This window comes from Mesocricetus auratus, unplaced genomic scaffold (genome assembly GCF_017639785.1).
Source record: "Mesocricetus auratus isolate SY011 unplaced genomic scaffold, BCM_Maur_2.0 Super-Scaffold_100010, whole genome shotgun sequence".
NCBI lineage: Eukaryota > Metazoa > Chordata > Mammalia > Rodentia > Cricetidae > Mesocricetus > Mesocricetus auratus.
Window position 1 is genome coordinate 80390278 of NW_024429194.1, and position 23889 is coordinate 80414166.

The window sequence follows — 23889 nt, forward strand, 5'->3', positions numbered from 1 at the left end:
ATAAGGACATTCCTAACCAAGGGTTATCTTAGAGCAGAGGTTCTCAACCTGGGGATTGAGACCCCTCTGGGGTTGAATGACCCTTTCACAGGGGTCACCTGAGATCATGGGAAAACACAGATATTTACAGTATATAACAGTAGCAAAATTAGAGTTATGAAGTAGCAACGAAAATAATTTTATAGTTGGGGGTCACCACAACATGAGGAACTGTATTATAGAATCACAACATTAGGAAGATTGAGAACCACCTTCTGGAATGTTCAAGCCTCAGCCAGAGCAGATTATTGAGTTTCTCAAGCACCGAGGAGTAGGATGCCATGAGAAGAACCTCACCCCTATCCAAAAGATAGGGCCAGTGTTTTAAAAGTAAGGTAATATGGATCACATACCTTGAGAGGCATAAGGCTGGGCATGCAACCCAGTAAACTTTTATGAATGTTTCCATCCATGTAGACACCACCCAGGCCAGGACCAATGACCATGGAGGTTCCACAAGCCCCTTAAAAGTAGGCTCTGCGTCTCATTACTCCTGTGTTCTCTTCAGACATAGATTCACATAACAGGCTCTATTTGGGTTTCCCGTGGTACTAGGGCATTATGCAAATTAGCTTCAGGAAGATTGGAGGTGACCAGTGAGAGGCGTGTCAGCAGTTGCAGGTGGGCATTGGGTCTTCTGAAAGATGGGGTCTAGGATGCATCCTAATTCTGTCACATGTTGTAAGGACACAGACTTGGCCATGCCTAGGGCCTCTGTCAAGGAACTGATGCAAACACCCTGAAGCCCAAGCATGGATGCCGGGTGACATGTGCAACACTGGTTCTAGGAACACAGGAAGGAGCTGCCCCTGTCATCCAAGTCCCTTCCTCTTTCCCCAGGCTCCACGGCCCTCACTCAGTCCTCCTCATCAATGTCACATGTTGCTATTTGCTCTGGGGACAGAAGGGACACTAGCCCCAAAGTCCTTCCATAGAGTTCCAGGTCCCATCCCTTCCTTGGGGGTCATTCCTGCCCAAGTCCCCAAGCTTTTGGGGACTGGACAGCTTCTTTTAGAGATGTCCCCCCTCCTGGACATTCCCATCAGGAAAACTGAGGTAGGTCCCACAGCAGGTGGGCAGGGTGGACAAGAGAGTTCTGCTGGCCTCCTAAGCCCCCTAAACCCAATTCTCTTCCCAAGACGGTTTTCACATTGCAGGGGAGTGGACAGGAATGGGAACACTTTCAGCTGCCATTGTCTTGGTGACCTTCTGTGGCAGAGCTGTGTGGCTTCAGAGGCTTCCATTTATGTGCAGAAGTTTCCAGAGTGTTTCCCACCCTGCGTTTGCCAGGATCCTGTGGCCATGCCCTACCCCCACGATCTCAGCCCCAGATCTTTAGACTGTGGACCATTTAGAATGTGCATTTGTGCTAAATAGCATAAAATTACATCCTTTCAAGTTAATTAAGCTACTCTACCACCCCAGTGCTGCAGAAAGGGTATTTCCGATGTCGACAGAGCGTAGTCACGGGTGATTCTCAGACTGATTGGCAGCTGCTCCCTGAAAGGGCCCCTGCAGTTGTTGGAGTGGCCTGGGGCACCTTGCCCTCGCTGACCAAGTCTCAGTCAGGGTCACCAGCTCAACAGTCCATGTGCGTGGCCAGCTGAGCTATGGTGGCCTGGGGTCGCTGTCCTCAGTCACCTTGCTTCTCATGGCTACAGCGAATGACCTCCTTCACCGGATGGAAAGACCCGGTTTTTGAAGAGGACTCGTGCTTCGAAGGTATAGTTTAACCATCTAACAGCCCCCGGGAGTCTTGGAGGCCACTAGTGCTTCCTACCTGCTCTGTACTGGGGTTATCCTTAGCATTCTGGGGGAGAGCAGGCTGCCAGGCCGAGAAAGACCTCATGGGAAAACTGGCCCTAGCAGGAGAGAATGCAGAGCTCCAGATGGGTCCATGGACCATAGTGTGCCACCTCCACATGCTGCCCTCCCCTGCCTGCCTCGCCATGCCCCTGCAGCAAGCCAGGGAGGCACTTAGCTGACATCTAATGTATTAGGAGGGCTGGGAACCCGTATGCACACAGGATCTCTAGACCAGCGGTGATACAACTGCCCCAGCTACATTAGCCAAGACTCTGCCCTAGCTCTGTTACTACCAGAGTGACCAAGCTCCTGGGCATGGCATTCATGGCCACCACTGATGGAGCCTCTGCATATGCCTCTCCTCCTCCATTGCATTCCTTTGCGACTCGTGACACCCAGAACTCCTGTTCCTCCCTTCCACTGGTTCCCATGTACCCCCGTCACTGACTTCTCTGTCCTCCAGAGAGGACACACACCTTGAGCGGCATAAGGCTGGGCATGCAACCCAGTAAACTTTTATGAATGTTTCCATCCATGTAGACACTACCCAGGCCAGAACCAATGACAATGGAGGTTCCACAAGTCCCTTAAAAGTAGGCTCCGCATCTCATTACTCCCGTGTCCTCTTCACTGTGTGGCTCTGAGCAGTAGGCTGGAGGAGGCAGGACAGCTAGGAACACTTGTGAAGACTTCAGGTGGCACCCACCAAGCTGAAGCTAGTGGAGGCTCTGTGTCTGGAAACAGGGGTGGGGACAGTAAGTTGGAGTGCAGGGGCCAGGCCCAGAAACTTGCTCCAGCAGCATCATTTGGGCCCGGCTCTTTCCTGCCGACAGTGATACAGGCAACCATCGAGCTTCATCTGTGAATAACAAGCTGGTTCCCATGACAGTCAAAGCCGTGCTTATGTTATATTAATATTTATTAGCAGCTACTGATGTTGGGGCTCACTCGTTATCTGAGCCACACATCACAGAGGTTCTGTAAGAATGCAGGAAAATCGCAACCCAGATGCAATTAAACTGCTGCACTCTGAGCCTGTGTCCACCGAGGCTGGGCCACGTGGAGCAGAGCTAAGAAAGCAACCATCCATCTGACGCTCAGCCCCTCCTCTTCCCCGACCCAGCCAGAAGGAGGCATGAGCCTCACCTTGGGCATGGGAAGCTGGAATCCCAGCCCCGGAAGCAGGCGTCATCCCGAACAGCTAGAAAAGCAGAGGTTTTGAGGTTCTGCCCCTGACACCCTGGGGGCCACACCCAGTGACATATCCTGGGGCCCAGACCCCAGTGTCCTGTGCCTGGTACCTCCCCCTCAACAGATTGACTGAGGTTTGAGGGAACATACTGGAATATTAAGTGTTCAGGATCCAGTTCTAAGGTTTTCCTGCAGGGAAGTTGGGATCCAGGCAAGTGTCTAACACCTTTGTTATGTTAGGGGCAAGCAACAGTCTCTGCCTGTGGCACCCATGTCCTCATTTGGGGCACAGTGACCATGGGACACAACCCAGAGGGGTCAGATGGCCCAAGAGGCGGAAACCTTCATCTATGTGCCTGGTGTGACAATGTCCCGTGGGCCCACTGCACATGTAATGGAGTCAGCTCTGAAGGGCCAGCCATATGACCTGGCCTCACGCCGGGTGCCTCTGCTCCAGATGCCAGCTAAGCTATGGACACTACCTCATTGGCTGTATTAGTCACTTTTCTGTTGCTGCGATAAAACAGCAGGACCAAGGCAACGTAGAGAAGGAAGAGTTTATTTAGTCTATTGCTTGATTCTCTGATGGCAGGGTGAAGGCTTGGTGGCAGGAGGCGGAAGCTTGACCACCAAGCAGGAAACAGAGAGAGAGAGAGAGAGAGAGAGAGAGAGAGAGAGAGAGAGAGAGAGAGAGAGAGAGAGAGAGAGAGAGAGAGAGAGAGATCTGATGGCATCTAAAAATCTCTCAAAGCCTGCCTCCAGTCCTGCCTAACCCCCAAATGGCACAACCAACTGGGACCAAGTATTCAATAACAGATGCTATAAGAGACACTCTTATTCAAGTACTCAATAATAGATGCTATAAGAGACATTTTTATTCAAGCCATCACACTGGCCTTGCCTCCCCTCCCTACTGACCCTCAGAACAGACTCTGAGGGGGCTCCTTGTCTCCATCTCCACCTTGTACCACCTCCCCAGGAAGTCCTTAGGGATCTGACCTGAGCAGAGACCAGCATCCAGATATTTACATCACAGTTACATCACACAAATGTTTACATTATAACTCATAACAATAGCAATGAGGAACTGTATTAAGGGTCCCCGCATTAGGAAGGTTGAGAACCACTGGGCTAGAACTGTAAGGGAAAGGAGCCTTTTTAGCAGTCACTCTCTTGAACTCCGGCATCTTAGCATATACACATTTTCAAGGAGTTTGGATCCTATAACCTCCAAGCTGTAGTCTGTCTCTGACCCTTGGGCTTCCTGATGGGGCTGCAACTTAGGGATGGGAATTCAGCTGTAGGATGTGTTTCTCTGTTAGAACAGGGCAGTCATTGCTGTTGGGCCCTCACGGAATCATGGAACTCTATGCTCTGACATCATGAGTAGGAATCATGCCACATGTCCCTGGAAGGCAGCTCAAGGCCACTCACACAGCAGACATCCCGGCCCCAGCACTCCCAGTCCTGTCTGGATGCTGTGGTGGATGTTGCTATGGTGACCCCCTCCTGGCCTCAATCATCAGAACGCTTCTTGCAAAGTGGCCTTGCCAGTGTGACTTCCGATGTCCCGTGTGCCACCTGAGGCAGTGCTAGCTAGCTACCACTTAGCGGAGGAGAAAGTGAAGAGGTCTTTGGGAATCTGGGGGAGGGCTCCCATATACAGCACATTTAGTCTATCTTCCACCCTCATAGGGGCCCTCTTCCTCGCCAGAATCAAGTTCTGTGTATTGTCTTTAGGATTTGCTGGGATTAAAAGGCCTGTACCACCACCACCTGGCTAAATCTGTAGCCTCCTCAAACTCGTGAGCCTCCTGTCTCCACCTCCTTCCGTCCTTGTGAGGCAGAGGCAGGTGGATCTCTATGAGTTTGAGGCCAGCATGATCTATAGAGTGAGTTCCAGGACAGACAGGGCTATTACAAGCCCCATCGGTTTGGGGCTTGGAGAGGGTCCACACAGAAGCCACCGGAAGTAGGAAAGTGCAAGAGTGTGTGGAGAGTGGCGAGAGGGGGGTCTCATAATGATGGCCTCAGAGATGAGGGCCAAGACGGCTACATCAGCCACCACAGTGGGACAGAGGCAGGTGGGATGGAAGCCCTCTCCCCAAGAGAGGTCACACTGGTGTCCAGCTTAGCAGACTGGCTCCCAAAGAAGGTCACCAGGGTGGGATGACCTCAAGTTGCCCTCTGTCCTACTGCTGCCTGGGGTGATGTTCCTCTCACACACACTTCCTATTGTCCCTAATCCCATGGCTGTGCAATGCCCACCACGCAGGACCATTCCCCTCAGTCTTTGTGGTGCAAGTATCCTTCCGTGGCCATTGGGGACACCAACAAGAAATACTAAGTAGCCCATGGAGCTGGTGTCACAGCAGATCTGTGCTCCCTCATCCAGTCCTGCTCAGAGTCAAGTGTCCCTGACACTCGGAAACCTTCACCAAAGACAAGTTTTTCCAAAGCCACATGAGCGTCTGTCCCTAAAGATGGAAGGGCCTGCCTGAGCCTGCCTCCTGGCTATGCGCTGACTTCTCTGCCCTCTCCCAGACTGCCTGTGGGATTGAACTAATACAGGAAAGTTATCTTTGACTTTTATGGCCCCTTTTCCCTCTATTAAAATGCTCAGAGCTATAAATGTCGTCATCAGCAGCTCATTTATCTTGACGGAAGTGCGGCTCTAAGTGAGCCAGTCTCTGAAGCGACTGCGTCTGTTGCATCGATAAATTCCAGCACGGAACGGAGAGGTCAGCCCTCACAGACAAAACGCCTTCCCACTCGTTAATAAGCGCTTTATGAGGGTGTGGAAAGATGGATGCCTATGTAAGTTTCCAGGCCGAGTGGAGCGCACCTAGGGTCCGTGCAGCATCAGCAGGTGATGGGTCATCTGTGATAGGAATGTTCTGAGAGGACTCCTGCCATGCCCAGAAGCAACAAGATACTGGTACCCTGCTTGGCAATGTTTGCCACTGACATTTTGCAGAAGCATGGAGACTGGGCGTGTACTGGGAACTGTCAGGCCTCTAGTGCTCCAGGCAATGGAATACAGAACCTGTCCTCACCTGACTCGCAGGACGCCATACTTAAAGGCACCTGAAGAACAGCTGGGCACCCCAATCCAGGCAGTGGTCACACAGCTATGGGGTTGGATGGAGTTGGCCAGGTTGAAGCATCCAGCAGGCTCTGTCGTGCAGACTTTCCACAGCCCGCAAGACACCTCCCTCCCTCCCCTCACAGCTCGCTGTGTTTTTTGGTAACTTAGAATCAAGCAGAGTGGAAGCAAAGCTGTCCCTGTCGCATTACCCCTCTGGAAGCTCTGGGTCTCTGTCGAACCTCGGACACAGTCAGGAAAGAGGGCTGGACCTGAAGCAGAAATGAAGGCTTGGGGCCACAGGCATTGGTGCTTACAGGACAGAGGCAGCCAAAGAAACACCCGGAGATGAAGGGGAAACCATGCACTAGGGTGTTTTAGGCAGTGTCTCTCTGTGTAGCTCTGACTGTCCTGGAACCCCCTCGTGCTGAGAGAGCAAAGGCATGCACCACTATGCCTGGCAGCCCCAGCACTTGGGAGGTGGAGGCAGGAAGATCCCAAGTTCAAAGTCATCCCCATAGGAAAATGCAAGGCCAGTCAGAAATACATCTGACACACGCACATACACATGTGTGCGTTTTGTCTCACTGTATAGAAACTTCACTTTAAAAGGGAAGCCAGAATACAGTAAGGTTGACTATTCTCTGGGCAGTGGTTTCCTTTTTCTTTCCCTTTAGTTTCCCTTAAAAAAAAAAACAACAACAATGATAGACTACTTCTGTGGTTTAAAAAACAAAACAAGCAAGTAGTATCATATGGAGAGCAAGAGTCCGTGGTCCCAGACTGCTGGACTCCAATGGTGACACTCTCTGTCTTTCAGGCTTTGGGAACCACCACTGCAGTGCCTGTCACGGGTCCTCAGGTCAGCTCCCTGCAGAGGTTGGCCGGGCAAGGAGCAGCAGTGCTACCTCAGGTAAACGTCTGCCTGTCCTATGTCTGTCCCCAGCCCCTCAGCACTGCCTCTGGGCCCCTCCTTAGGCGGCCCCTCCCCTCCTCCATTCCCTCTGTCCATTCATTAGGGGAAACATTTGGTTCAGAGTTTTCACAGTGAGGACTTTGGTTTTTCAAACAGTGAGAAATTGTGAAATCCTCAAGTGGGCCATGACCAGAAATTTCTGTAATGGAATTAAGCACAGCCAGCATCAACCAGAGTGTACTCAAAGCTTTTTCTATGCTGGGTCACACATGGTGTATATTTTGATGAGTCTGTCAGAGGGTCTAAGGAGCTCTACATTTAACACCTTTCCTGGTAAGTGGTGCAAGGTGTAGGCCCTGGGTACCAGCCTAGATCCCCAAGTGGGCTCCATGCACTGGACAAGTTACCCAGCCCCTCACCCTCTCGATGGAAGGCTTCTCCCTGAGAGGGCCAGGTGGCTCTCTACTGTGTCTGATGGCCCTGGTGGTGACAGGGAGCAGAACTTATACCTGCACCCAAATGTAGCAGAATTCTAGACTCTAGGAATTACTACCTAGTGCCCTTACTCTCAATGGCTTGGCTTTGGTGAGCACCTGCTCTGTGTATTATACCTGCACAGGGGCCGCTGGCTGCAGAGGTGAAGACACTGGCTGGCTGTCTTGGACCTATGAGGTCGAGCAGGTGCCTCTGGTTCGAGGATAATGGGAAATAGGTGTCCTGGGCTCTTGTCCATGAGGGAAAGCACTCCCCAAGCTCCCACCTTTTCAGAAGTCCACAGGGCCTTGCCCCTAAGAGGGTCCAAGTCTCAAGGATCTCTCAAGGGGTTATGAAGGGCTGGTGGGAGCTCTGAGGTGGCCTGTCCCATGCTGAGGTCCTCAGAGGTCTTCTGGAGTAGGGATATTGTAGACCAAAGTTGGGGGTGAGCCCCAGGAGGAAGGTACAGATTGGGAAACCTAGACAGAGGTCCTGGGAAGGCCAGTGTTTTCCCCCTGAGGGGGGTGAGAGTAGGCAGAGATGGGGGTCCTGGCTTCAGATATCAGGCCACAGTCCCGTCCTTGCTTGTTGGCAGTGGACCACCACAAGGCTTTTGGGGCTCCACAAGGCAAGGGAGAGGCTCAAGAGGCTCTGCCAAAAATTTGTGCTGTTTCCTCTGGGGCTTTTGCTCCCCAGGCAGCCTCGGGCCCTCCCCCCCCGCTTTGTTCTCCACCTCCCGGCAGTCTACACTGCTCCCATCACCACAGAAGCTCAGACTGACAGACACCTGGTCCCACGTTCTCTCCCCACTCCCTCCGTGCTGCCTGCCCGGCCTCCTCCTGCTTGCAGCTCTTGGGTTTCTTGTCTCTCACTCAGCACTCCCTGTCCCATCCCCAAATCCTCTGCCCCTGCCTTGTATGTGCTGGCTGAGAGGTGCCTAGTACACACCTGCGCTTGTCCTGCTGGCCTCGGAAGCTTGTGAGGTGGCAGCAGACCCGGAGAAAGGAAAACAGCAGACTAAGACTGTTCCATGGGGATCTGATGGCCAGGGTCTCTGCGTGGTTGTGGGGAACGTCCTGTGTTCCAAGGTTCCCACATCTTTCCTTGGGGTGGACGGCCTGCGTTTGAGCCTGGCTAACCTGTTCTCGGTGTCTGGCACCTGCCATGGGGATATTCACCGTGTTTGGTCTGAGTTAGGGAATGTCATCTGGCCGGTGTTGCAGTGAAGGTGGCTGGGAAGGAGCCAGCAGAGTGACATCCCTCCAACAACCCTAGGACATCATCTGCCCCAACTGGGCCTCCTCAGAGGCAGAGAACAGCTTGTCCCCAGCCGGCACTAGCCATCTGCAGCTACGGGGTGGAGGGGAAAGGACCCTTCTTTTGTTTCCTCATCATGGGTGTGGCACCATGCCCAGTGTCTGGGGACTGGTCCTGATACTGTGCAAGGACGAAACAGCAGACTCACCTCAGCCAGGCTGGACACATTACCCAGCGATGGCATGGCCCCCAACATGGGGAGGGCCTGGTTTGCTTTCATCAGGGCCCACTTGTGTAAAAGATAGGAAGGCCATCAGAACGGAGGGCCAGCTTATGTCAGGCAGTGAAGGATCTCACAGCCATGCTTGCTGACCATAACACGCTGAGTCTTGGTGACTTGCCCAAAAGTCAGGGTCCAGCAGGGTCTCCCCAATGTCACTAGCCCAGAGCAAGGGAGAGCAGAGGGCCAGCACACAGCTTCAACAGTCCTGGCTCAGGTCCAGAGCCCTAAATGACAATGATATCATTAATGACAACGATATCATTACCACCATTCTCCTTCAGGAATCCTCGTCTGACTTTGCCTCAGTTTCCCTCCATGGAATGGCCAGGACACCCTCCCCATGGCTTCAGTGGAATTAAAATCATGACCCTCCCTCCTTAAGTCTCATTTTTCTCAACTCCCCTAAGATCCAGGATTGGCCACTCAAGCTTACTGGAGCTGTAGTCTCCACCGTGTGGTGACTGCCCATGTCCCACCTCCATGTGTGTGGGCTCTTTGGAGTGATTGGTGCCCTCTGCCAGGGGATTGCAGGAACCCCGTGGCTCACCTAGTCCTGCCCACGGGCCGTGATCCAGCACCCGTGACACAGCGGGCTTTGCGTGTGAACTTGGTGTGATGAAGATGCACCCCACCTAGGCTCTCCCTTTGCCTCCCACCTCCTCTGTCCCTCAGAGTTTGCACCAGATGGGTGGGTAGACATCAATAAGTCAGTGCATAACCAAGCAAGGGAGAGAGTAGCCTTAGCCGTGGGAGACTTAGAGTGGGGTCACAGAGGGTCCCTTCCCCTCTAATGTAGGACTCAGCCTGTCTGCTTGAGGCTTGCCCCACTGCCATGACTTCGTCACGAGCTTGTGTCTATCTGTCTGACCACACACTGGTCCCTTCCTCCCAGGTTAGGCCAAAGACTCTGATTCCAGACAGCCTCCCTGTCACCCCGGGCAGGGACCGGCCACCCAAGCAGCCCCCAACATTCCAAAAGGCCACTGTGGTCAGCATCAAGAACCCCAGTCCTGCCCTCCCCACTGCCAACAACACCGTCAACCATGTGCCAACACCCAGCAGCCAGGCCCAGGCCCTCACCGAGCCCACCGCCATCACCTCACCCCTGAGCAGTGCCGGGGTGGCCTATGCCATCATCTCTGCCTCCCCCAGCGATGCTGCCACCGTCGCCCCCAGCGCCACCGTACCCGTGGCCAGCGACAGCATCCAAGTGCAGCCCCTCCTCATCAGTGCTGACAAAAAGGTGAGTGTCCACCGGGAGCACCGAGAGAATGTGCTGCATGTGAAGGTTCACGTGGGGGGCTGAGGCTCACGTGGTGGGTGGTGGGATATCATGTGGCCAAAGAGCGAAGGGGAAAGACCCAGGTGAGTGTGTGGAGGGAGTGTCAGCCAACAACCAACAGGGTGAGCTAGTGTGAATGGACGGGGGCTGTGAGTACATGAGTGTGTGAATGGAGCATGAGCACATGGCCGAGGGCTCAGATCTGTAGGAGTGAAGAGGGGTGGATGGATGAATGAATGAATGAATGAATGTTGCATGAATGAGTGGTGCTATGAATTAGTGATCAACTGAGCAAATCTGTACATGAAGGGACAGGTGGATGGGCATGAGATAAAACAAATGTGACTGAGAGAACTGCTATTCATTAATATAGGAATAATGGACTAATATGATAATGTGTGGCTGAATGGGTAGCTGCAAGAGAGTCTGGTACTGACTTTCCACCTCTGCTGGTAGAGTCAGGTGGTCAAGACCTGTTTTATGCCCCAGTAACCTGGAAGGGGGAGGGGGAACCCTCCTTGATTTCTTGTGAGGAATTTAGTTTTAATGTTAAAAATAAAATCTCCCAATGTCCTCTAGAGTGCTCTGAAGATTTCCTTGTTTGAGGCCTTTGGGGAAACACGGTAGTTCGTTATCCCTTTAAGAATCTTTCCTTTGGTTCCCTCTGCTCACTTTCTTGCCTGCAGCTGATGTCTTTCCATTTCTCCCAGGCAACCCCAAATCATCCTAGTCCCTCTGCCTCCCAATGGGATGTCTCAGGCAGAGGAAGCAGCTGAATGCTCCCAAACTCAGTATGCCTGCATTTGAGCTAAGAGTAAAGAGTTAGCGCCCCCTGGAGGCTGGCATTGCCAGTGTGTTCCCTGAGGCTCAGGGAGGTACAGAGTAATCTCTCTGAGGCCACATAGCTGGGGAGTGGCAAGGTTTGCACTCAGACCTGCTTGCTTTGTAACCCTGGCCATCTCTGACACAAATGCTCTCATGGAGGTGGGGGATGGGGGTTATTTGGAAGCAAGGCCCTGGACACAGGACAGCCACCTGGTTCCTCTCTGATGTACCTTTCAGGACCTACCTGACTCCTAGCTGCTCCCTGCCCGTCCCTTCCTGCTCCTCTCATTCTTCCTGTGTCTTCCAGGTCATCATCATCCAACCTCAAGTGCAGACACAGCCCGAGAGTTCAGCAGAGCCCCGGCCACCCACGGAGGAGCCATCTCAGGGAGCTCAGGCCACCAAGGAAGACCAGCCTCCCAGCCAGGAGAATCCAGAGGTAGCGTGGCCTGCTGGAGGACCCAAACCCTTCCTGGCTTTACAACAAGGATCTTTGCAGGGTTGGGAAAGCTTCATTAGGAAGAGATTGTTTGTAGCCAGCACCGTGGAAGCTGCCAGGGCAGCAGCAAGCTGAGTCTGCTCCCCCTTTTCTCCAGGCTGTGCAGACAGGGTAGGGCCATGGTCAGCACAGATTCTAGTGCCTGGCTGAGTGTCAGCAATGTTGTGTCCTGTGTGGTGATTTGTCTACAGACAGGAGTGATAAGGCCTGGGTTGCTGGAGGATTCTGAGTTGAACCACTGGACCAGGGACATTATCCACCGTCCAGGGGTCCCTGACTGTGAACGTTGCTCCTCTCAGGACTAAGTCCAGAAACCAATGCTTCCCCACCTTGGGCAGCATGTGGCCCCTGCCTCTGCTTCCTGTTTATGCTCAGACCTGAAAGCCTGAGGGGTGTAGAGGAAGACCAATAGCACCGGAGAACTCAGATACCCTAAGAACTTTCTAGAAGTTACACATGACACCCCTCCTGTCACTCCCTAGAGGAAGATGGATAAATGGAGGCCATTCTAACAGTTAAGTTGCAGTCACCCGCAGACACAGAGCAGGGCAGCAGGTGACCAAGGACCTGGCTTCATCGGGTATTTGTCCCGTGCTGGGGCTGTGCTCTCAGCCCCGCCTCGTGGAGAACAGTCCTGCTCTGCTGTGGTCTTCTCTATATGGCTCTTCTCACTCAGATAGTGGTGACCCTCACTAGTCTAACCAGAGTCCAGTCAGCATGGTCCCTATCAGGTGCCCTGCCCACAGCCCCCCCCCTTGCCAGCAGTCTTCCTTAGGCCCCCCCAGGCTCCCAGTGTCTAATGATTCAATGACCTGTGGTCCCAAAGGCATCACTTGCATTCTGAGCCTGCTGTCCCTCAGCGCTCACACGAGGATCTGCTCCCCCATGCACTCTGTGCTGTGAGTGGGGGACTCGGGGTGGGCAGATGTGGTCTTTGTCCTGGGGAGCTCCCTTCTGAGGGCAGAGACTAATGTGACTTCCAAGGCTGCCCAACAGGAGTTAAGAAACTTCCAGTGAGCTGTGGAGCTACGGGACAAAGGACAGAGGGAGGCTACTTGTGCGGATGAAGGGAGCTTTGCATAAATATGGGTGTGATGGACATAGGAATGCCGGAGATTATGGAGGGTCAGGCAGGGCAGGCAGGGGGTACTGCATGGAGAGTAGGAGCACAAAGTAGGAAAGAACTGAGCACTCCCAGGCAGCTCAGCTGGACTGCGGATAGCAGGCGGCTTAATAGCAGAGGGTTAGCTCTCAGCAGAGGGATGGCAGACCTGATTCCAGAAGACTTAAAAGCAGGCCGCCAGGGTGGGGTTTTAATCCTTACCTGTGGGAGCCAGGGAGTACCTGGGCAAAAGAGTGATTTGATTATTGCCTTTGCACATGTGCGGAAGGCCCTCGGGCTGGAGAGGCAGTGGAGTTGGTAGAGGGCTGGCTTGGCATGCACAAAGCCCCAGGGTTGCTAAACATCCACAGTACTGCATACACTGCGTGTGGTGGTGCCCATCTCTAACCCTAGCCCAGGGGGTGGAGGCAAGAGGACTTCTTCAGGGTCATCCTTGGCTACATAGCGAGTTGGAGTCCAGCTTGGGCTACATGAGACCCAGCACACCCCCAAATAAGTAAGGGAATGAGTGAATGGATGAATACGACCACTGGGCTGCCTGAAACACGGAGCTGCTGTGTGGGGGACACCTCCTCCATGGCCCCAGACCCAAGGCCCCATTGGGTCCAGCTTGTGACAGTGTCTGAGCTCCACATGTTTACATGGTAAGGCCCTGGCCGGCTTGTCTCCTGTAGTATTCTCCTGCACCTGTGTCTCCTGTCTTGAGGTTTTCAGTATTCTCCGCACTCAGCAAGTTTCTCCGGGTGACATCTCCTTGTTCTCTCAAAGTGCATCTTAGTCAATTATTGAGCATTTTTACAATTAGTATAATTATATCTAACTGCGTAATTAGTGTAAATATTCATAATGGCTTAAACAGAACAGTCAAAACACTCCCTGGTGTAGAAGCCCATGTTAAAGTATGGGAGTTGGACAGTGTTGGCCTGCTGCAAGAGACAGTGTGCCGATGAGGACACTGAGCAGCAGCCGCCAGGCACCTCACTGGCCCAGGTGGAACCCCAGGCCATTACAGGACATGGGTCCTGGGTTTTGTATGGTCCTTGGGACAGAGCTACACTCCACCCCAGAGCTGTTATACAGCCCTAGTCTTCTTGGGCTTCCTCTTTTGAAATTGGGTATCACTAGATTTACTAAGGCTGGGCTTGAACTCTCTCTGTGTAGCCCAGGCAGGCCTTCAACTTGCTTTATTCCTGTCCCAGCCTCCTTGGTAGCAGGATTACAGGTGTGTCATGAAGCTAAGCATGGACCTCAATTTTTTTTGACCTGACGAGCCTGCTGGAGGAGTGCTCAAACAGCCCAGGAGATACATAGCAGCAGGGACCAAGGGTGGCCAGCAACTCGAACGATAGTGGACACTTGGAGAGGGGTGTTTCAGTGGCAGTCGTGAGGGGCATGGGCACAGGATGGAGAGGTCTCACAGCCTGTGCTCACTGTAGGACACATGGTTAGATGTGTCCTCACAGCAGCAACCTGTGTGCCCAAAACTTCAGGGAGCCTGCGCATGCGCACAGGTCGGAAGTAGTCTCCAGCAGAGCCAGGGCATGCCCAGGCTGCCCAGCCCTGCAGATGTCACCCCCACTGTGGCCAGCTGAGTCTGGGCAGCGTAGGCTGCAGCAATCTTCTCAGGACAGTCCTGCAGGGGTCGGCCACTCTGTCAGGATTGCCTCTGACTTCCTCACTCCTGGGTCTCAAATTCCTGCAAAAAGATGACAGGTGTGAGAAGCCCCTATTATTTGATACCCATGAAGCCTGGCTCATCTTCCTCATCAAAGTCCTTACACTTCCAGGACATTCCAAAAGGCCAGCAGAGCTGAGTCAGGCCTATGTCGCTGGCCCCATTCCCCTATGGCTTCCAGGAGCTCCTAGTTCAGTCTCTGTCCTTGAGTTCCATGTCCACAGAGTAAAGAACATTAAGAGAGAGACAGAGGGGGAAAGATTCTGGAAAGTTCGAAAATCAGTGCTTGGTTTTGCTGCACGTCAAGCACTGCCCAGAATCCTGTCACTGAAGTGTGGGCACATCCTGCTGGAACACTGTTTCACAGGTCCTCAGTCTTCCTGCGTCTCGTCCAGCATGACTGTTACATCTGGATTGAGCGCACACAGGAATCTCTCCTGTCTTTACTCCCTGTCTTTACTCCCTAGACAGCACAGTGAAACAGTGATTTATATGCGGTTTCTGTCACGTCAGGCATTATGGGCTGTATAGAAGAGGGTGTGCATAGGATTTGAGTAGACACTGTGCTGTTTTGTGTAAGGGGCTCAGCCCAGGGCCAGGATAGCGTGCACCCTGTGGGGCTCCGTCTCCCATGCTGTCCTCACTCCTCCTGCCATTCCTTCTTGTTTACCCAGGCATCTGTGTGCTGAACACGCACACTGCAGAGCCCACTCCAAGGTCAGAATTGTTTGGGAAGTGGCTCCCATCTGTCTGTTCTTCCTCTGCCAGAGCCTCCTGAAGGCTGAGGTCACCCTCCTCATTCCTCAAGTGTGCCTGCCACCTTGCCAGCCCTGTCCTGTTAGTTTCTAAAGTGTATTTGAGGAATGTGTTATCCAGCCCCATCACAGCCCCTAGCTACTCCCAGGAGGCCCCTGCACCGATGTTGGATGGTCTCTGGGTGTCTGAATTCTCCAGGTTTTCTGGGAACAACTTTAGTGTCTGGAGCAGTGGCTTCATGACTGGGCATCCCCAGGGTATAGCCCTGTGGCTCACAGCCTAGTTCTTGGCTGACTCAGGTGAGAGTCGGCAGCTATGTTAATCCCTGTCTATCCCTTCTTTTCACAGAAAATTGCCTTCATGGTAGCTCTAGGCCTGGTCACAACGGAACACCTGGAAGGTAATGATGGGGGCAGTGGGTGGGGCTTGGTGGGGCCCTAAATAGAAGGAGAAGCCTTCAGGGTGCCCCAGGTCATGGTTGTGCCTATCCAGATGTGAGGCTCCTAGGAACCCAGCCCCAAGTAATGGGGTCACAGTCACAAGACAAGTCAGAGAAACGTTTAGTTTTGTGTATCCCATGACAGTGGCACCGTCATGTTCTTGTGGAAGGACCTGTTCCCACCCTAGAGGCCGCACAGTGAAGTGACAGAGGTCATTCTGTCATTCACTAACCCATGAGAGCTGATGTTCCTTTACTTCTTTGGTGGTTGGTTCACTATGAACCTGTTTCTTCATCTCCAGCATAAGGGAAACCCTATCCTTAAGCTTGTTGAGTTTTGCGGGGAGTGAGGCAATAGCACTTTCCCCAGTGTGCAGTTGGTCCTCACTTTAAAAACCTCTCTCCATGATCTGGGGTCCCACAGTATTTATTTGGACCCTGGTCTCTTCTACAAAGGCCGTGGGAGCACACAGAGTGCCACTGAGGATGGTCAGGAGGAAGCTGACAGATGAGGAATGGGTACCCAGGCAGCTATATGGGGAGGCAGAGCGAGTTGCAACATGCAAGAGAGACAAGAGGGAAAGCAGGAGGGTCAGTGTGCACAGGCCAGAGGCTGATGGGCCCCACAAGCTGTGCCTGGCTGAGCAGAACCAGGGTGTCACTCTGATACTGCCATCCAGGGGTCCCAAGAGACAAAGAAGGGCCTGTCTTAGTCACTTCCATGGCTGTGAAGAGACACTATGGCCAGGACAACTCTTATGAAAGAAAGCATTTAATTGGGGCCTGGCTTACAGTTTCAGAAGCTCAGTCCATTATCATCATGACAGGGAGCATGATAGCAGGCAGACACGGTGCTGGAGAAGTAGCTGAGAGCTACATCCTGATCTCTGAGGGAAAGGGAGCTGGGGAGGGGGAGGAGGGGAGAGAGAGAACACCTGGGACTGGCATAGGCTTTTGAAACCTCAAACCTACCCCAGTGGCATACTTCCTCCAACAAGGCCACACCTACCACAATGAGGCCACACCTCCTAATCCTTCTAATCCTTTCAAACAGTTTCACTCCCTAGTGACTAAGCATTCAAATATATGAGTTCTTATTCAAACCACCACAGAGACTTATGCTGAGGAGTGTGTCCCTGTCCCCTCATCCTCCTACCTGATACTCATCCTAAAGCCACCAGAACCATGCTATAAGCAGCTTCTGAAGGCTCTGACCTGTCCTGAATCTCTGGGCAACAAGCCTGTGACTGCTGTGTCTGCCTTTCATTTCCAGAAATCCAGAGCAAGCGTCAGGAGCGGAAGAGGAGGAGCACGGCTAACCCCGCCTATAGCGGCTTCTTGGAGACAGAGGTGGGACTCTTGGGCACCACCACTGGGGCTAGGAGAAATAGTGTAGAACCTCATGAGCCCCTCCCGATTCTATGATGAAAATTTGATGGGTCCTGAAGAGTCTGCGGGACCCCCGCTAGTGGGACCCCCGCTTGCTTTCTTACTGACTTCTTGTCCATCCTTCTTAACCAGAAGCATTCCACTGAAACAAGGTATGTACTCTCCCTGGGTGTGCTAACCTGTAACCCAACAACAGTCAGGAAGGTGAGACAGGAGGATTTTTAGCCCCCGGGCCCGCCTACAGGTTACCTAGTAAGACCCTGTCATAAAACAAAAGCTGTCTGTGGGAGTCCTAGCAGAGGCCACTCTGAGTATCAAGCACACCTGCTGGCCACTGGTAGCACTCATGAGACTACTGTGCACAAAGCCCAAGGCAGGCTACTTACTCTTCCATGCGTCACATCCCAGAGCCCACTGTGGCTTGCCCTTCACCTGGGAGGCTCCTGCGGGGTTTCTCCATGGACTATAATATCTCAGGCCTGTGCTCTCTCAACCCCTGGGGCCAGCAAGTGCTCCGAACGGCTGAGCTATTTCTCCACTTCCCTTCTCTAGGATGTGGGTCCCACATCCGTGTCGCATGAGCTTGACTGTAGCTGGGGAGGGAACCCCTTGCAGGCTGCGTGTTCAGCTCCAGTTCTGCAGTGCCCCAATAGGAGAGAAAAGTGGCTCCCCAGGCTCCGCCCACCTTGCCCCCCTTTGCCCTCCCGACTCCTGTCTTGGAAGGTGCTCACTCTTGAACACATCCCATTCTCTTCTCCTGGGTCCAGTGAGCAAGCCCTGTCTCCAGACATTGGGACCTTTCACACACGAGCATCGATGGCTAAGGGTGTAGCTCAGTTGGTGGAGTGCTTGCCTGGTATCCACTAGGTTCTGAGTTCAATCCCCCCAGCACTGCTTAAACCAGGCATGGTGGCACATGCTTGTAACCCCAGCACTTGGGAGGTGGCCAGATTAGGAGTTCAAAGTCATCCTTGGTTACATAGAGAGTTCAAGGCTAGCCTGGGCTACATGAAACTCTGATTTGAAAATAAGGGAGGGAGGGAAGGAAGGAAGGAAGGAAGGAAGGAAGGAAGGAAGGAAGGAAGGAAGGAAGGAAGGAAGGAAGGAAGGACGTCAAGTTGGCTTTAACCTCCAACCAAGAACACATAGTCTGTCACCAGAGCCTCGGCCCTGTGATTATTAAGAAACTGTCCCCTATGCTCTGGTTATGGAACTTAGTCAATGAGCCCTATGTCTGCAACCAGAGACACGGGACTTCCTTAGCCACTCAGGCAGGGAACCGAGATTGGAATGTAAAACATAAGTTAATAAAAAAATTAAAAACAAATGAAAAGAAACCCCTGTGACCCTTGAGCCTTAGACAAGCATGCAAGCCAAGAGCAGCCCTTGAGTGCAGTTTGACTAGCTTCTGCCCCTCTGCTGTGGTGTAGGGAGACCTCTGCAGCTGCCAGGTTTGGGCCACATGCCAGGAGATGAAGTTGAGGACAGGGACAGCAGAGGAAGGTCAGAGGGCAGGTGGGAGGGAAGCACTGGCTTTGTCCCTAACCTATCATGCTTGGGGACTGGCCTGCCCAAGACAACCTAGGATGAGGATTCCTGAACCTTAGCAGAACCCAGCCTTTGTAGACTGAGCCTCTGCTCCTGGGTCCTTGTATCTGTTTTTTCCCCCATGTCTTCTGCATAGGGTGCCTGACCATTGTCCATGCTGTCCCGAGGGCCCCTGGCAGGGCGTTGTAGTGACATAAGATTACACACGAGCGATTCTTTGGTTCTGCTTTTTGTCCCTACAGAGGAAGCGGCTGGCCTCCAGCTATCTCCACAACCCCCTGTTCCTCACAGCACGAGGTGAGTGCCAGCCAGAGCCACAGCTTCCAGGGACCCACACCCCTCCCTACGCCTGGCCTCACCACTGTTCTCTGGGATTTCATGTAACCTCTGCCCTTGGGGCTCCTGGGGAAGGAGGGCTGCTGGGATCTGCTCATTAGATACAGACACTGCAATGGCTGAAGGTCACTGTGGTAGGGCCATCCACTAAAGGGCTGAGAGAGGAGAGCATGTGTAAAGAATGTCTCTATTGCCCTGCCCCTCCATCTGCAGCCTACGTATAAAGCCCGTACTGTCTGTTCAGCCATGCTGCCTGCTACTGGACAGCTCTGGGAAGAGCTGGCACTCATTTCCCATTGGGCTGGGGCTCATCCCAGCCCTGCCCTCCCTCCTGGGCTGGGTCCAGGAAGTTGGACAGTCACAGCTAATCTAAAAGCATTGGATGCTGGGCCCAGTTCTGACAGGCAGGGACATACATCCCAACTTTCAGTTGGGCCCTTTCTCCTGTGTCAGCCCATCCTCCATGGCTGGGAGCTGCTTGTCCCTGTCATCATAGTACTCAGGAAGCTGAGGCAGGAGGATTGCTGTCAGTTTCAGGCCAACCTGACCTACCGAAAAACTTTGTCTCAGAAGAAAAGAAAGAACTGCCAATGGTTGGGAGGGCAGGAAATGGCTGCCCGCATCTTGGGATTCTGTGTAGCTCTTGGCATCAGCCACTCCTTAGCCCTTGAACTGTTGATCTACACAATGGGCCTGTGATACCTGCCCTGAGTTGGTGGACAGTTCCTCCCAGGAGCAGCAGCATCACAGACGGTTCGTCTAGGAACCTGGAAGGAAAGCCCTGTTTGTGTTTCTTACTGTGTGTGGTTTGAGAGCACAGCCTAAAATGCAAAGGGACCCCAAGCCAGAAGGAGCTGGAAGCAGGTTTCTCTGGGGTCCTTTGAATTCTGGTTTTGTGTCTGAGACAGCCATGATCCTCCTGAGTTTGGATGCAATGAGCCTGTTCCCCGGTGGGTCCTGACCAGGACCGAGGCAGAGTCTTCCCTCATCGCACAGTGGTTCTGAGAACTTGGGTGACACTGGGCGTTGTGATACTCCCACTATGCTCTAGGGCAAGGGCTCTGCCACACCAAGCCTGGGGGACCCCAGCCTTGACCCATGCTCCTCCCACCCCTACTAACATCTTCTCCACCCTTCCTCCCTGTGCTAGCCAATGAGGACCCCTGCTGGAAGGTACGTGACCTCCGTCTCCACCGAAAGGGGTGTGGGACATTGCATTAACCTTCCCTCCATACCCAGAGCTTGCACAACGCCAAGCCTGCTTTCCTCATGCCGTCATGCCAGGCTGAGCCCTACATTCCTCAGAGAACTCCCACCCTGCCCAGTCCTGAGGGTGTCCACACTGTACCACCTGACCCTGACCCTGGCTCGCGTGGCTTCTCTGTGTGACCCTGGTCAGAGCTGGCTGTCTTCACTTCTTTATTTCCCACCCCATGGGCTAACTCCCGGGGTGTCACCCTTTGTGCCCATTGAGATCCGATGACATCACCCACCCACAAAGCCCACGCCCCTGTTCCCTGAGGCATTAGCTGGTCAGGACCTGGATCCTGTGCATAGCCTCTCACTCACCTGTTCCTTTTCATTTATTTGATTCATGGTGGGGGGGGCACATGTGCACTAGCGTGCAAGTGTACAGGTCTGAGGACAACTTGTGGGGCGGGGCTCAGTTCTCTCCTTCCCATCATGAGAGTCAGGGATGGATCTCAGCCTCAGCATCACACAGTGGTTCTGAGAACTTGGGTGACACTGGGCTGTCTCCACAGCCCTTGCCTGGTTTCTAACCTAATTCCAAATGAACCTCATCCCACATGCTCGCATGTGCAGGGAACTGCTTACAGCCTGCTCTGGGTGGCCACAGTGCTTTCCCAGGTCACCCTGCAGTAGTAAACACACGTGCCCTTGGGCCTGGCAATTTACTCAAAGTACCGGTGCCCAGGCCACACAGACAGGGGGACAGAAACCACCAGCGCCCAGACCACACAGACAAGGGGACACACGAGGTGGTGGAAGACGCCCCCTTTTCCATCGTCCTGGAGGGGCCTTGGCTTTGAGCAGGAGGCATCTAGTGTGCTTCTGGCTCCACTCCTGTTCCCACTCCCTGTGTGACCCCCAAGGCAAGAGCTTCACTAGTCTTTGCACTGGGTGAGGGATACAGATGGGAGACTTGGAGGCCTCCTTTGGGGACACCCCTGGTGCCATGTCCCTTGTGATAAGGGCCATCCCTTCCCACCACTTCAGGGCTGGAGTCGGAAACCGTTGATAGTCTTCCAGGGACAAGGACCCTTGTGGGTGGCTGGACAGGTGTTACAGGTCATCGGTGGACCTCTCCTTGGTGCAGCCTGCTGATGGGTTGGGGATCACAGTCCCTGGAGCTTGTCCTGAGGACTCTGGGAGGGACAGAAGGTTCTGTCCTGTACCACACTTTGGGGCATCTGGCATGAGTGAGGTGCACTTCCTGTGCTCTCTCCTGTTCTGTCCAGCGCCTAAGGGACAGCAGTTCTTATCTCCATCGTGGGTGCGGAAACAGATGTGTGATTCACCTAAGTGTCAGTGGTCCCCATTAGACGGGTATGCAGTTGAGGGGACTAAAGGTGTAGCTTGTGTCAGGCCACAGTCCCCTCCCCGAGGCAGTGTGTACATGAGGGTGAGTCATCGCTGCTGGGCCCTACTCTATGGGAGACTTGGTGCTGGGGCCTGCTGTGTGACTCTCCAGTGTTCAATGCCCCAGTCAGGGTGTGCATCAGTGCCCTGGAGCCCTACCCATGGGACACATGCCAGCTAGAGTCTAGCGTGTCTTGACACGAACACCCCGAGAGGGAGTCTCTCCCTCCCGTTCCCTCAAGCTGCCTGGGCCTGGCTGAGCTGCTTCCTACCCTCCCTTCTCTTGCAGAGCGAAATCACTCATGATGAATTCTGTGCTGCCTGCAAGCGAGGAGCTAGCCTACAGCCCTGTGGCACCTGTTCAGGGGCCTACCACCTCAGCTGCCTGGACCCGCCCCTCAAGACGCCGCCCAAGGGCGTGTGGGTCTGCCCCAAGTGCCAGCGGAAGGTGTGGGCAGAAGGGTTCACACCCTGCCCCTGCACTTTTGAGACAGTGTTCTGAGTGACCCCTACCTAGCGTGGGTGTAGCAGGTGCACAAGAGTTGACAAGGGGTCTTTAGCACCCATCCCTGGCTTCTACAAGGGAGAGAAACCTAGAAGGAAACTTCTCATTGAGAAGCTCCGGTGAACCAGGCTGACATGGCTACTATCCCCTGGTCACAGATGAGAATCTGTGGCTGGGAGAGCATGCCTCCATGGGGGTTGCATAGTCAGAATCTGACCTTAGAAAGTTCTAGTATCTGTATTCTTTCTCATCACCCCATCTGCCCCACAGGCCTTAAAGAAAGATGAGGGTGTACCCTGGACTGGGATGCTGGCCATTGTGCACTCCTACGTCACCCACAAGACAGGTAAGGTGTCCCTGGGAGTGGGAAAGGACCCCTGGGTTCATATGGGGGCTGGGTTGGCCCAGGTTCTTCGGGGCCGGAACTCTGAGAAAGGGGTGACTGGGGCTGGTCCCTAGCAGAACACTTCTGGTCCAGCCGCTCACCGGCCCCTCGGTGGGTCTGGCCTCTCTCTCCCAGTGAAAGAAGAAGAGAAGCAGAAACTGCTGCAGCGTGGCAGTGAGCTGCAGACTGAGCACCAGCAGCTGGAGGAGCGGGACCGGCAGCTGGCCTCGGCTGTGAAGGTGAGCACAGGTGGGGTGGGTCCCTTGTCACCCACTCGCTGAGCCCAGGGTGACTGCAGTCTGACCAGCAGTGCTCAACGGGCCTGCGGGTTCAGGATGCAGCTCTAATGTGGGCCGTGAATACTCATCAAGTTGTTGGGGCACATTCTGAACCTGCTTCCTCTCAGCTGTGTGACCTTGGCAAGGCCCTGCCTTTCTGAACCTCAACTTCCTCCTCTATAAAGAGAACGTAGTCCTCTGTAGACTGATGGTAGACAAACGATGAGGATGAGGACAGTGGAGACGGTGGTGGTGATGGTGATGATGCCGGTGATGCCGGTGATGCCAGTGATGCCGGGTAGCAATGGTGGTAATGGTAATTGTGGTAGTGATGGTGGTGATGGTTGTGGTGATAATGGTGACCATTGTGGTGAGGATGATGGTGGTGGTGGTGGTGGATGGTGCTGACAGTAATAGTGATGGCAGTGCTAATAGCAGTTCTGGGGCTCCGGAGGAGCATGTTACACAAACACTTTATATCCCAGGCATGGCGGGAGGGGGGGAGGATAGAGATGTGAATGCATGCACAGCTACACATACTTGTGTGTACACATGTTGAGGTGAGAAAAGGCCGTCAGATGTTTTCCTCTGTTGCTCTCCATTTATCCCCTACATAGAGGCTTTATCACTAAATGTGATGCCTTCCACGTTTTGTCTTGGTTGTTGAGATTTTTTTTCAATTTTTTTTTATTTTAAATAGCTTGTTTTACATGTCAATCCCAGTTCCCTCTCCCTCCCCTCCTCCCGCACTCCCCTTTCCCCCCACCCTCCCACCCTATTGCCAAATCCTTCCACATAGGGGATATCAGAGTCTGTCATTTTACTCTGGGTAGGGTCCAGGCACTCCCCTAAGAGTCCAGGCTGAGAGAGCATCCCTCTTTGTGCTATAGGCACACGAAGACTGTTTGTATATCAGGGATAGACACTGATCCACAGCTCAGGGCCCCATAGGTTGCCCAGGCCTTCTCGCTGACACTCACATTTGGGGGGTCCAGATCAGTCCCATGCTGGCCTCCCCACTGTCAGTCTGGGATCCAAGAGCTCTCCCCTGTTCAGATCAGCTGTCTCTGCTGGTTTTGCCAGCCCATTCTTTGCCAATTTGCTCATCACTCCTCTCTCTCTGTCACTGGGTTCCTTGGGTTCAGTTCAGTGATTAATTGTGTGTTTGCCTCTGCTTCCATCAGTCACAGGATGAAG

At 53.4% G+C, this 23889-nt stretch overlaps 1 protein-coding gene across 3 annotated transcripts in view; it reads left to right on the forward strand.

Moving 5' to 3' along the window:
- The window catches only part of Phf21b (PHD finger protein 21B), a 67039-nt gene that overhangs the window by 39438 nt on the left and 3712 nt on the right, over positions 1-23889 (forward strand). For 2 of the 3 annotated variants that reach the window (XM_005067053.4, XM_005067054.4), the window contains exons 3-12: positions 6942-7034; positions 9944-10294; positions 11466-11597; positions 15560-15611; positions 16924-17000; positions 18830-18884; positions 20074-20096; positions 21814-21972; positions 22300-22375; positions 22550-22653. In XM_005067053.4, the coding sequence (XP_005067110.1) occupies positions 6942-7034; positions 9944-10294; positions 11466-11597; positions 15560-15611; positions 16924-17000; positions 18830-18884; positions 20074-20096; positions 21814-21972; positions 22300-22375; positions 22550-22653 (1122 nt within the window). The remainder of the gene's footprint in view (positions 1-6941; positions 7035-9943; positions 10295-11465; positions 11598-15559; positions 15612-16923; positions 17001-18829; positions 18885-20073; positions 20097-21813; positions 21973-22299; positions 22376-22549; positions 22654-23889) is intronic. The other variant, XM_040754043.1, reaches the window with a different exon arrangement.